This window comes from Oryzias latipes, chromosome 17, assembly GCF_002234675.1.
Source record: "Oryzias latipes chromosome 17, ASM223467v1".
NCBI lineage: Eukaryota > Metazoa > Chordata > Actinopteri > Beloniformes > Adrianichthyidae > Oryzias > Oryzias latipes.
This window is the reverse complement of record NC_019875.2, coordinates 24,145,256-24,157,583: the sequence shown is the minus strand read 5'-3', so window position 1 is coordinate 24,157,583 and position 12,328 is coordinate 24,145,256. Positions and strand designations below refer to the sequence as shown.

The window sequence follows — 12,328 nt, the reverse complement described above, 5'->3', positions numbered from 1 at the left end:
TGAATACTAAAGTCCTTTTTTTTTAAATATATAGATTGGATTCAGATTCTGATTATGAGGCCCACACTGCTTTTTAGTTGAACTGGCTATCAGATCGAGGTTAAAATAAAGTTTGTAATTGTGGGAAAAAAGTTTATTTTAACATTCACTACACTTGGATTATTCACATTTTAAATTTCAAATTCTAATTTTCATAAACACGCATGGTAAGTGTAGATTTTCTGCTGAACAAAGCAAGTTAAAACCAGAAGTACTTTGTGAAAAACGCATGAAATAGAGGAATAATCATGTGCTGTGATTATTATCATTATCCACAATGCTTTATATTAAAAAAAGCAACCACAGAAAGGGTATCAACACATTAGATCAGTTCTTTCCTTACTGAAAGAGGGTTTCAGGACAGTTTTTTATTTCACATTAGTTGGATCCCAAGTGACGCGTCTTCCATCATGCAAACTTCCTAAAGCAGTCATGTCTGTCTCCTCCAGTTGAAAGTCAAATACCTATGAAATAGCAGAGGAAAAGGGGGAACTAGCAAAATAAGAAACTTTTTAAATTCAAATTTAAAAAAGGATTCAAGGAGTGTTTATTGCCATTTTCAGTGAACAGAGCAGTTTCACAGAATTGGAATTTGCTTCGGTGCTTTCTGTACTTTTCTCTTTTACCCAATGGCATTACTTTTTTTTTTAATCTGTAAACTGCATTTACATGATGCTGGCTCAATGAGGATCTTAAAACAATTAACCTATTAACCAAAAACTCATCTCTACAATTAAGTTGAGAATTTTTCTGCTTAAAGATGTCACAGTGTGAGTAACTACAGCAATTTTTATTATAAAAAAAGAAAAAGAAAAGATGAGTGTCTTTTGACTTACTTGACAATTTTCTTGTATCCTGTTCTTTTTAGTAGACTTTGGTATTGTGACGACCCCATTCTGAGGAAAAAAATGTAGAACCAAAGGCAAAGGTGTTTAAAAGTATTTTCAAAAACATTCAAGGGAACTAAAAGGATTCCTCAACAACCTGAATGCTCCAGCGGACGCAGATCTGAGCTGGCGTTCGTCTGTACTTGTGTGCGATGTGACAAACAGTGGGATCGCTGAGGACCTGACCCTTGGCCAGAGGACTATAACCCTCAAACACAATGCCTCTCTCAGCACAATACTCCATCAGGGCTGTAGGCTGCTGGTATGGATGGAACTCCACCTAACAGGTCAGCACAACCACCAATATTCTAAGATTCAGAGGACAAGGTTACCAACATAATTATGTTTGATTAATTTCATTTAGATTTGCTCTTTTTGTATTCATAAATACTTCAGACTTATTTCAGAGGGACATTTTTGCAAACAGTTTTTGCACAAAGTTTATATATCTCTATGATCCAAGATACTTATAAGCGTCCAATTTATTTATAAAACCAACAGTGTTTGTTCCTACTAGTGTAGAAAAAACATCATTCTCATTGATTATTAATCAGTAATGTGACACTTAAAAACAAATAATCCATTTAAATAGAAGTGACAATAAAAACATACCTGGTTAACATGTGGTATCACACTACAGTCTTCTTTTAACTGCTCTAGATGGTTAATCAGAAAGTTACTCACGCCAATACTACGACAAACACCTATGAAGACAAAAATGTATTTATCAATCAGTGAGATGCATCTCACCAACAGTACCACGTTTTTATGGAACAGTTGGTGCAGCGGTGATTATATAACTAGGGTTGATTGGATTTAACTATTAGAGAGTTTTAATTTAATTTAATGTGAATTTAAGTTTGTGAAGCAACTTTGATTTGTTTTAGAAGGAATCAAAAGTAATGTTTTACTAAATTACCTTCTGTGTAAAGTTCCTCCAGAGCTCTCCAAGTCTCAGCTCTCACCTCTCTGTTGGAGCCTCCGTGACTCAGTGACTCTGGCCAATGCATTAGGTACAGATCTAAAAAAAAAAGGAGACTGGGATTAATAAAGAACACAGAAAAAAAATCAGAATTTAACTATTTGAGGCTACTTTTTTGAATTTTTATGTTAAAAGGGCTACTTGAAAATCCTCTGTGGTTAGTATAGTATAGAGTTTAACATGGAAATACCAAAATATTCAACTCCCATCTGTGAGCATGAGTCCAGACAAGCTTTTTTGGCTGCTCTGTATCCATAGTTTCCTGGCCAGAGTTTATTTGTAAGCCAGAGTTCACTTCGCTCTTGTCCACTTTCTTTAATGGCTTTGCCCAGATCCTCCTCACACCCATAGCGCTTTGCGGTGTCAATATGCCGCACGCCACACTCATTGAGCGCATAAACAATGGCCTTGTGAGAATATCCACCATCGTGGGACGTCCCTGAAAAAAACAAGGTCATTACATATGTACTTTGATAACATGAAATGTTATGTTCACTTCAAATTTGTTTTTGTTTTTTTTAAATAACAGATAATCCACTAATGCAACCCAGCATTTGCTGTAGCTTTGTAATACTGTTTTCCTCCAATGTTTTTGCCAAAACAACATGCAACAAACTTTGCAACACTTTTTCTTTAAATCAATGTGAGGACTCACAACTTAAAATTTGGATATAAAAAAAATCACATAAAATTATTCATTACGTCTTGGATTTCTGCAGATTGTAAACACGTCCTAATGTATGAATTCATCCACTTCCGGTGACCTAAATAACATTGCTTTCAAAATAAAACTCACCCAATCCAAGAATTGGGATCTGCAGACCGTTGGACAGCGGGATTGTAGAGTGTTTTAATTCCGGAACTAAAGGCATATTTTCTGTTCATTGAGGATTGTAGAGGCTGGTCAAGGAGGGGGAAACTGTTTTGCTTTTCAACTCGCAGGAAGTTCTGCTAAAGTAACATTGCATAACTTACCTGGTATTATTTGTGGACAAGGAAAGTTTTCATAGTTTACTTTCTGAACGCGGATCTGCTTCTTCCACAACCTAAACAGAAATAAATGAAAATCGAAAATGTGTCTTCTAAAATAGCGAATTATTTGAACTTTCAGCTATGCAGAAAGGGTGACTCACAGTTTTGTGTTTAAAAAAAGCAGCATAAAGTTAATGCATTGTTATTGCAATTACCGCAATATCCACCAGAGTTATTTTTGATACAAAAAGGCAAAAAATCTTTATAAAAATAGTAAAGTAAAAGGTATACTAACAAAAAACAAATTTCGTTATCCAACGCCAGAAGGCGGGGCGCGTTGTTGTCCAATCACATTTCAGGAAGTAAAATCCCCACCACACACACACACACACACACACCCACCCACACACACACACAAACCATCGCCTCCTTTTTATACCTGTTTCTGACCGAACTGACCGAACATATTGTTTTCAGAGAAGCTTCAAAATTCAAAAACGGGAAAAAACAAAAAAAAAAAGAGAGAGGGGGGGGGGGGACTCCATAAAAAATCAGAGTTGACGCCAGATGTGACGTTGCGGCTACGTGACCAACATGGCGTCCATGTAGCGAACTGAGATGTCAAGATTGTGCACAAAATGAGGTAAGTTATGGGGAAAAACACAAAAACCAAAAAAAAAAAGACAGCGCGACGTAAACAATAATTATTCGTGTATTTTACGGGAGGGGCGGGGTTTTATCCCGCAAGAAACGAGATTTAAACAAAAATGAACAAATTATTTGGTAGAATCAAAAATTCATTTTAAAATTAAATCGCAAATGTTGAGACTGACCGACTTGAATTTTCAAATTATTGTGTTGTGGCGTTGTTCTCTTGGGTATTTAACATAATTAAGACAAAATTTTACATTTATGTGCTCACAAACATCGCATGAATGGAATCTGAGACACTCCTTATGTTTATGCAGGCTTTCCCGTTGCTGCCTCGGAATTCGGCCCAAGTTTGTCGTCTTCCCCATCCTGCTCATCCTCCTGGTGGGAGCAGCGTTGACTTCTCTGCTTCCACCCGCTGAAGACCATGGAGGTGATGGTGTTCTGGGAGTTCTGAGGAGGGCATCGCTGCAGAACAAGCCCGAGTCTGCCCAGGGCCACAGCCCTGAGGGCCCACAGGAGAAGTTCACCATCATCATCCAGACTTATAACCGCACAGATGTTCTGCTCAAACTTCTGAACCATTACCAGGCTGTGCCTCATCTTCAGCGGATCATCATCATTTGGAACAACGTTGGCGAGCAGACCCCAGAAAAGTTATGGGACTCCTTCAGTCCTCATCCAGTACCTGTGATCTTTAAGGAACAGAAAAGCAACCGGATGCGGAACAGACTACAGCCATTCTCTGAGATTGATACAGATGGTTTGTAAATCTAAATCAACTCACCCCAATAGGTGTTGGTAATCCAAAAATATTTAAAAGTATTTGAATCCTTTGTTTTTCCTAATCCTCTAGCCGTTTTGATGCTGGATGATGACACGCTCATCAGCGTTCCTGACATCAGTTTTGCTTTCTCCGTCTGGAAGGTAATCCTTTTTTCTTTCTGACTTATATGTTGTAATTTTGTGATACAATATCTTCAACATACACACTTTTGATCTAACGGGTAAAGCATGAAAATATCTGCATTCCCCCCCCAGCAATTTACAGACCAAATTGTTGGTTTTGTTCCGCGAAAACATGTTTCCACAGCGGCAGGAGTTTATAGTTACGGCAGCTTTGAGCTGCAGGATCCAGAAACTGCTGGAGGAGATAAGTGAGTTGTTTTCTTTGTTGTATTAATTAATTAAATCTTTTTCTTGGACATTCTCTTACCAGCCGTGTTTTGACATGAACTCATATGCAGATACTCCATGGTTTTAATCGGCGCGGCCTTCTTCCACCGCCAATACTTGAAGCTCTTCCAGGATCAACCTCAGGAAGTCCTTTCTTTGATTGACCAAACGCAGAACTGTGATGACATTGCTCTGAACTTTGTTGTAGCATTGCATGTAGGGAAACAGTCAAAGGCGAGCATCAGACCCTCTGGGGTTTTTGTCAAACCTGTAGACCTTCGTAACCTGGAAAAAGATGCCAGCAGTGGATATCAGGGAATGTGGCACCGTCCGGAACACCTTCTCCAGAGGTCCTACTGTCTGAACAGGCTGACACACATCTATGGCGTCATGCCACTCCGCTACTCCAACCTGATGGTGTCCCAGATGGGTTTTCCAAGCTATGCCAACCATAAGACTAGAGGCTGAGGAGTTGCCTTCTGGCAGAATAAATAGATGAAACAGCTGAACTGAAGTAACCCGCTGGTAAGTTAGTTTAAGTGTCACTTGGTGACCAGCTGGTGTTTCAAAGATGGTGACCTCTGAGGAGCAGCTCCATGTTCTTAAAATGCAAATGTATTTAAGACAAACTTGAGGAATAACATTAGCTGTTACCTTTTGGAATTCCCCCCCCAAAGTTTTCAGTTTTTTCAGGGAAATGTTAGTTTGAGAGAAGAGGAACCTCTACAACCAAAAGGTCCACTTTTGATTTACTGAAATAGTTAAGAGTATGTACATTTATTTAAAAGAAAACCAGCAAATAAAGCTTTGTTTACAGCCATACATGTGTAAACAATTTAGCTATTCTCTTTTAAATTGACTGATTTTTAGAATTATATTTTGGTAACTTGGAGCTGAATAAAACCTTTAAAAAAACAAAAATGTGTTCCCAAGTTTTTTAAAATGTAAACAGAAGCCCAAAAATAAAGATTAGAGTTGGTAGAGAAGTTAATCTAGTTCATTTTCCATGGAAAAGGCTTTTGTGTATGTCTGAAATCAGAAACTTTTTGTCAGTACGGAAGAGGATTAGGGCCATAGAAGAAAAATAAATCAGAAAATTCTCACTTATTTTCTTTAGAATTCTGAGATTAAAGTCATAATTTTCTATGCCCCTTTTTGTTTCTCTGTGGCCCTAATCATCTTCCATACTTTTGGACTGTACCACTTTCAACTGGAAAAAATAACTTTAATAGTTGAGGCAATTCTAGAAATTCTGACTGTTAGGATAAATTCATGTGTGTTTAATCAGCTTAGTTTTTTAGTGGAAAATGTTACTTTAATGTTTATTAGTTATTTTGAGACAAAGAAAATATTTTTGTCTTTAACATAGAGTCTTGTTAAAAATAGTTGGAAATGCATTGACAAGCATTAAACATCACATCTTTTTCTTAAGGTCTTTCATCTAAAGGTTTCTTGATTTAAAGTAAGTATTCAACCTTAAGAAACCATTCGGGATAGAACAAATTATTCAAAACTGAATTGAAAAGCCAACCAACTTCAGGCATCTTTTCTTTTTTTTTCACCTAAAAATGCCACATTTCAGTGACAAGTCACACTTTACACTCAAAGCCATGAGCACTGGACACGGACACCAAAAGCAGAAAAAATGGGGTGCATGATTGTTGGATAGTATTTGGCTTTTTAAGAATATTCCACTTGAAAATCAACCAAACTGCTAAATTGTTTCAACTGTACATTATAGGACCACTGTTTCCTTTGCCTGTCCCCTGCCAAAAAAACAGTTTACATGCAACCATTAGACAGAAAACTCTGAAAAAGTCATGAGTTTAGGCGGTTCTGTCTTTAACAGACCTTTCAAACAATATCCCCTGATATCCCATTGTATGTCACTAAAGAAAATGAAAATCTTTGCATATTTAGCAGTAAGTTTTGGATCTCTGGGAGTTTTAGGGGTTTCCAGCTCCTCCACCAGCGCCAGGTTTGGATCCCTTAGAGCCTGGGGAACGCACGTCATGCCAGAGTTTTACAAGAGGTTCCCTTTTCCTCCAGATCAGTTTGTGACCGTATGCCACGTACCATCTGTGTGACAAGATAGAAAGTGTCAAAATGAGTCTTTGCAGGAAGGTATTTACGACAATATTTAACATCTTTCTTTGGAATGGAGGCTAGACGGTAAAAATGTATTTGAAAACATGTTTATTAGGAGCAAATAAACGTATCTGATAATTAAAAAAAAACTTTTTCTACATCATCATAGATTATCTTTTCAATTCTTCTTAGAGCTTTCTAGGAATTTCAGTTTTAGTCAAAAACAACTTGCTTATAAGTTTAAAAACATGAGTGAGTTATACATTATAGAAACAAGCTAAACAGATCCTAACTTTAGACTTTTATTTCCACCTTCCACAGGGTTTTATACCAACTGAACATGCAAATCAGGGAGGAGTTGACTATAAAAGTAAGAAGAGACTCACACTCCAAAGAGAGCTCCACCAAGGTGAGCCGCATGGTCAAACAGCCGCCATCCCAAAATTAGCCCAACTGTGTCCAGGGCCACGAGCGCTTTAAGGGCCTACATGTAAAAGCAGGGCAATGAGCAGACTAGCACAAAGATTTCTTGTAATGATGTGCAGATTTACACATTTTAGATGCGGTAAACAAATATTAGTTATGTAAAAGGAATTGTATGAATATAAAAAAAAATCAGGTGAAATTTAAGCATCTTCTTTATTAATTTTTCCCTTGTTTGCCCATAATCTGCACACTTTATAAAGAATAAAGAACTGGGTGTCACTGTCAAAAATGGATTCAAATACATTTGAAATCTAAATTCAAAATTCCACCAAAAAACTTGTCACAAAACTAGAGATTTTAACAAACCAAAGGTGGATTTGAGGACTTCTTACACCCAAAAACTAACTGAAAGGATTTTTTTTGCCCTCAAAAACAGGAGAACTTCCTCAAAATAAATGTATTGATGGATTTGATTAATAGATGATATGTTTGAACTGATTTAATTTCAATGGGTTAATAGTTAAAGGCAAATGTCCATGTATTTTTTAATTGATTTTAGTTATTTATGTTTTAACTCTTTTAGTGGTCAAGTGACATTGAGTGTTCAGAAAGGTACCTAATTAAATAAAATGTCTTATTATTAATAAATATTATTATATGAGAACCTGCACCTTCCTGATTTGATCACTCATTGATTAGCCTACATGACTGCACTTTAGGAGAGACAAACAGCGACGTGGAATCATGACAAAAAAGAGCAAAAAAAAAACAGGAATGAGACCCTTTGCATCTGTTCTAATAGAAACACTGATGCAGCTTTTACGCTCAAAGACGCCGACTTACATTTCCAGCACTGAATGTGAACATGGGAAGGAAGATTATTCCTAACTTGGCTTCTGGTACCTTTGCGCAGACGGCAGCAAGTACAGCCATGACAGCACCTGACTGTAGACAGAGCACAGTCCTGGGTCAGAATCAGTGCTTCATGTTCTGAAGTCTTGTCAAATGTAAATACGTATGTCAATTCTTTACCGCTCCTAACGATGGATGGAATCGCCCTGTTGCTGTTTTACAAATGTAACTAACCATTGTAGAGATCACACCTAAAATGACACAAAGAGACACGAAGTTACCTAAAGACAACCGGACTTATGGTTTCATTAGATCCGACTGAAGAGTGTGTCTGCAAAATGAAAGTCAAGGCAAGAAACTTGACTTGAAATGACAGAAAGCAATTGCACAAAGTTATTGAATATATGTTTACAATAACATAATTCCTTTGTGTTGAACTATTTTAGGAGAAATGCATTTAAACATACCTGCAGAAAGATAAACTGCAAGGAATTGCTCTTTTCCTAGAAGAGAGACGATTCCAGAGGAAAATGTCCATAGGACATACATGTTGGCCACCATGTGGATAATGGAGTAGTGGCTGAAGGAGGACAGGATCATGGGAAGGCATCGGGTTTCTGTCAGTAAAGAAAAAAAACAAAACAGCGTCTTTATTTTTATGACAGAGGTTAGAACAGCAGAGTAAATAACTGGTGTGCTTACTTGAGACTGGGTTTGACGTGAAGTACTTAATCATGTTTCTCTGCATTGATGGGATCCGCCAGCAGCAAAGAACTGCAGTGTTTATTGCAATAATACCTAACAAACGAAGGGAATGAATGCTTTTAATCGGCACATGCTGCACAATAATCGCATCAGTTCAGTTTGAAATAGCTCGACGGCTTACCGGTGACCGTCTTCTGGCCTTCTGATAGGCTGCTCCAAAAATCATCCAACATGGACATCAGGAGGAGGGCCTGTCGCTGTAAACCGGAGAGCTGGTTCCACCAGTCGTGCCAATATGCCATGTCCTGGGAACCCTGGAGACAAAAAAAACGTATTTTAGTGAAGGACTGGACCAACAAAACGCCACAAACTACAAGTATCATTAGGGATTCTCACCAGCACCAGTTTTTCTAACTCCTCTCCATCTTTTGCAGCCCGGGCTCTTGACTTCAGGGTCTCGTACTGCAGGATGGCCGCTGCGCCGAAGGAGCAGCCTGTAAACTGACATGGAATAAGAAAACAACCAAGGGAACCACCCCCCTCGGTACTAAATGTCATCAGAAATAATCCACACCAGTCCAAATTAAAAGCCCCTGACCTTTGGCTCCTAATGAAATTCATCAACTTAGCTCCAAACCTCCAGAGCGTGATCACATGACCTCTGTAGCTCTTTTCATGCATGAGCCGTTGTGGTTCATTTGTGCCTCTTTTTTGTTTTCTCACCAGATATAGCTGATTTCAGTAAAAATAAAGGACGACCTACCCCAACCGTGAACATGAACGGTCTGAAGAGACTCGGCCTTCGGATTTTGGGAGGAGGTTGGGATCCTGGCATCCCCGCCTCGGGAGGCAAGGCTTTTGTTTCTTTGGTGTCATTTCCTCTTTTGGTGTCCGACCTTTTTGCTTCACGACGAAAACCAAACCTCTGCTGGTGGTAGGGGTTGAATCTATTGTTACGACAATGGAAGCATGTAAAGACCGTAATTAATCATGTGCACACATACAGGACGATTAGTCTGATGACTTTACATCAGTGTTTTTGAACAGTAACGGGAAGCTGAAGAAATAAACAAAAAAATATATATATTTTTCCATCCAGAAAAAAATAAAAACACATTATTTGTAATGAATTTCTGTCTGATTAAAATCTCTATGTAAGTATGTTCATTAATCTGCTATTATTATCAAAATATACAATCGCTGGCTTGGTCATGGTTAATTATTCCAACTCTATTATTGCAGAAGGCAGTATATGGCACCTCCGATTATGACACACTTGCAGCTACATAAGAGATCCAAAGTCATACAAATGTATGAATATGCGTTGAATAATTGTGTTTTTTTTAAATAATAATTGAACTAATTTTAAATGAATGTGCTTTGATCAGTTAAGTAACCCTGATGGCTGTTGAAAGCCCACTGACTGACTGACTGACTGAACGCAGCAGTGCGGTTAGATAACTATCCGCTGTCGGAAGAGGAGACAAACACGCGGACAAACATCGAACGTGTCTTCGTTTTCCCCGATCTAACGTTTGTCCGCTGAGGGGATGCTCCATTTACTCACCTCGAACTACAGGGCTTCGTGTTCTGCGATTTAATGGACTCTATTTTGGACCATTTCACAAGACACCCCCTCCACGCCATGATTGTTGTTGTGACCTCTCAAAGAAGCCACTCCCACTTGTAGTGCTGCATTCACGGACTTTCCTGAAAGCTCGGACTTTTCCAATAAATGAAAGCTTGCAGTTCATTTTTTTGCGTGGTAAATTCACGGACATATAAGATAAAATCATAGACTTATATAAAACATATGATTGTTAAATTGTTATTCCGCCAATCACCCTTTTCTCAATATATCTTCTTTTTACTCTTTAGAGCAGCGTTTGAATCTGTTTCAATTGTATGAATCAAAAACGGCAGCAAATATCTAATGAAGAGTGCCCCATTAATTGTGTATAGCAAAAAGCAATACAATCATTCTGTTTTAAAATGATCTAAAAAAAGAGGTTAATAGGTAAAAGAGAGAGCAGGAATTAAAAAAGACGTGAAAATAATAGCTGAGCACAAAAGCAGAATTACCTGCACAAGGATTAAGATACTTAGTCATGTATTCTGAAGACAAATCAACTCTTTTGAATAAGTATGCTGTCAATAAATATATTTACAATGTTCTTTTATCCTATGTGCTGTTATGATTAACTCAGTTTTCAGTTCAAGTCATTTATTGATCCATAATATTAAAAAAGAGAGAGAAAATGGACTTTTAAGTCTTAAAATACTATGAATCTGGGTCATTGCATTAGAATATAACATAAACACACTATTAGATTAGTCGACAGACTGAAATTGTTGTTGCTTTCAAACATAGATGATAAAATAAAAGAAAAAGGAAAAGTTTACTCTTTAAAAGCTGTATGATTTGCAAAGATCGTTCACAACTGTGACCAAAGTAAGTGACTGAATCTGGAACAGAAAGGCTGAAAGTTAGATGAAGACAAAACTTCAAGGATTCAAGGATGGAACACTTAACTGTAAGAGGAATATTATTTCCTGTTCATAGATTATTTTATTGAAGAAGGCTGTAATGTTTCATTTAAACAATGATTCATTTTGTAACGTCATTTGTCATTGCTGATACAATTCATAGTTAATATTGCTTCACTGGACTGATCCGATTCGCTGACCTAAAATCGATCCAGGACATCTTTAGCCAGAAATTCAACCAGTGTGACACAGTGATAAATACCTACGTATTGAACAGTGCAGGTGAAGTTTTTTCCCATTCCTTGTATTTCTTGTTAGTTAATCAAGTGTAAATTAAATATGTAAACAAGAGTTAATTGTAAATCCATTCACATTTTAGTTTCCTAAAGTTCAGCCCACTGTTGTTTTTCCACATCAAAATAATGTAAAAGGGAGCATTATTAGAACATTGTAGTACACTGTATGTTCACACGTCTTAGCTAAACTCAAAGTGTTTCCAAACATTGGTCTGGAATGATGGACTGATCCATTTTTGCTCCCAATAGTCAAATAAACGTACCGTGCCTCAATTCAAATGGTATTTTCCAAGATCGATTATAACAGATTTGTTACTGACACTGGTCAATTCGATTAACAACTTTCCTCGCACAGATTGATGTAGTTGGATGGTAGGAATATAAAAAGATTAATCATGACACCTCTATTGATGAACAAATCATGAGAGATCGCTGTCTTCAGGATTTAAACAAATATGATTTTTGGGGCTACGAGGGCCTGTAAGCTAGTGGAAGAGTGTGTTAATAGAAGGGGGATGGGACATGGAGGCTGGGGGTTATTCTGCACCAACAGTTCCCCCCACAACTCAGGCAAAGTATCAGTTGCATTGCAGAAATTATTATCAATTATTATATTCGATTTTGAGCCATTATTTCTAGTCAATGTGTTTTTTATGCACCTTTTAGTTTTCACCACAAAAATGGCTAAAACGTCTCTGAATACACTAAACAGTTTTTTTCACAATTGCTTTGACCAGAATTATTGAATCTGGAAATTCTTTATATTA

General features: G+C 37.4%; 3 protein-coding genes across 4 annotated transcripts; 1 reads left to right on the top strand and 2 right to left on the bottom strand.

Annotated features, from left to right (window-relative positions):
• Positions 1-118: 118 nt before the first annotated feature.
• LOC101157888 (uncharacterized oxidoreductase ZK1290.5) lies at positions 119-3,191 on the bottom strand. Of its 2 annotated transcripts, none has more exons than XM_020711068.2 (9): positions 3,042-3,191; positions 2,884-2,954; positions 2,705-2,785; positions 2,099-2,347; positions 1,846-1,947; positions 1,539-1,630; positions 1,024-1,206; positions 876-935; positions 119-503 (listed from the first exon to the last, which is right to left on the bottom strand). In XM_020711068.2, exons 1-9 carry the CDS (start codon positions 3,065-3,067, stop codon positions 408-410), a joined length of 960 nt encoding a protein of 319 aa, XP_020566727.1. In that variant the 5' UTR covers positions 3,068-3,191; the 3' UTR covers positions 119-407. The 2 variants fall into 2 exon arrangements, with proteins under 2 accessions (XP_020566727.1, XP_004079383.1); XM_004079335.4 differs by having other exon boundaries at positions 2,705-2,808; positions 3,042-3,181.
• Positions 3,192-3,355: 164 nt separating this feature from the next.
• On the top strand, positions 3,356-5,616 carry extl2 (exostosin like glycosyltransferase 2). The gene is made up of 5 exons (XM_011486799.3): positions 3,356-3,523; positions 3,849-4,294; positions 4,388-4,458; positions 4,573-4,688; positions 4,779-5,616. The coding sequence occupies exons 1-5, from the start codon at positions 3,519-3,521 to the stop codon at positions 5,173-5,175; spliced, it is 1,035 nt and encodes a 344-aa protein (XP_011485101.2). The 5' UTR covers positions 3,356-3,518; the 3' UTR covers positions 5,176-5,616.
• Positions 5,617-5,972: 356 nt separating this feature from the next.
• Positions 5,973-10,502, bottom strand: LOC101173974 (presenilins-associated rhomboid-like protein, mitochondrial). The gene is made up of 10 exons (XM_004079232.3): positions 10,346-10,502; positions 9,542-9,725; positions 9,175-9,279; positions 8,960-9,092; positions 8,776-8,871; positions 8,541-8,690; positions 8,254-8,324; positions 8,065-8,166; positions 7,182-7,279; positions 5,973-6,786 (listed from the first exon to the last, which is right to left on the bottom strand). Exons 1-10 carry the CDS (start codon positions 10,423-10,425, stop codon positions 6,654-6,656), a joined length of 1,152 nt encoding a protein of 383 aa, XP_004079280.1. The 5' UTR covers positions 10,426-10,502; the 3' UTR covers positions 5,973-6,653.
• Positions 10,503-12,328: the final 1,826 nt, after the last annotated feature.

Bases quoted from the DNA above. Each gene is read 5' to 3' on its own strand.
- LOC101157888 (XM_020711068.2), bottom strand. From the start codon at position 3,067: ATGCTGCTTTTTTTAAACACAAAACT. The intron at 2,786-2,883 runs GTAAGTTATGCA...CTCAATGAACAG, and splicing joins TTGTCCACAAATAATACCAG to AAAATATGCCTTTAGTTCCG. The intron at 1,207-1,538 runs GTATGTTTTTAT...CTGACCTGTTAG, and splicing joins TGATACCACATGTTAACCAG to GTGGAGTTCCATCCATACCA.
- extl2 (XM_011486799.3), top strand. The intron at 4,295-4,387 runs GTTTGTAAATCT...CTAATCCTCTAG, and splicing joins CTCTGAGATTGATACAGATG to CCGTTTTGATGCTGGATGAT. The intron at 4,689-4,778 runs GTGAGTTGTTTT...ACTCATATGCAG, and splicing joins GAAACTGCTGGAGGAGATAA to ATACTCCATGGTTTTAATCG.
- LOC101173974 (XM_004079232.3), bottom strand. From the start codon at position 10,425: ATGGCGTGGAGGGGGTGTCTTGTGAAATGGTCCAAAATAGAGTCCATT. The intron at 9,726-10,345 runs GTGAGTAAATGG...TCGTAACAATAG, and splicing joins ACGAAGCCCTGTAGTTCGAG to ATTCAACCCCTACCACCAGC. The intron at 8,872-8,959 runs GTAAGCCGTCGA...TTCGTTTGTTAG, and splicing joins AGGCCAGAAGACGGTCACCG to GTATTATTGCAATAAACACT.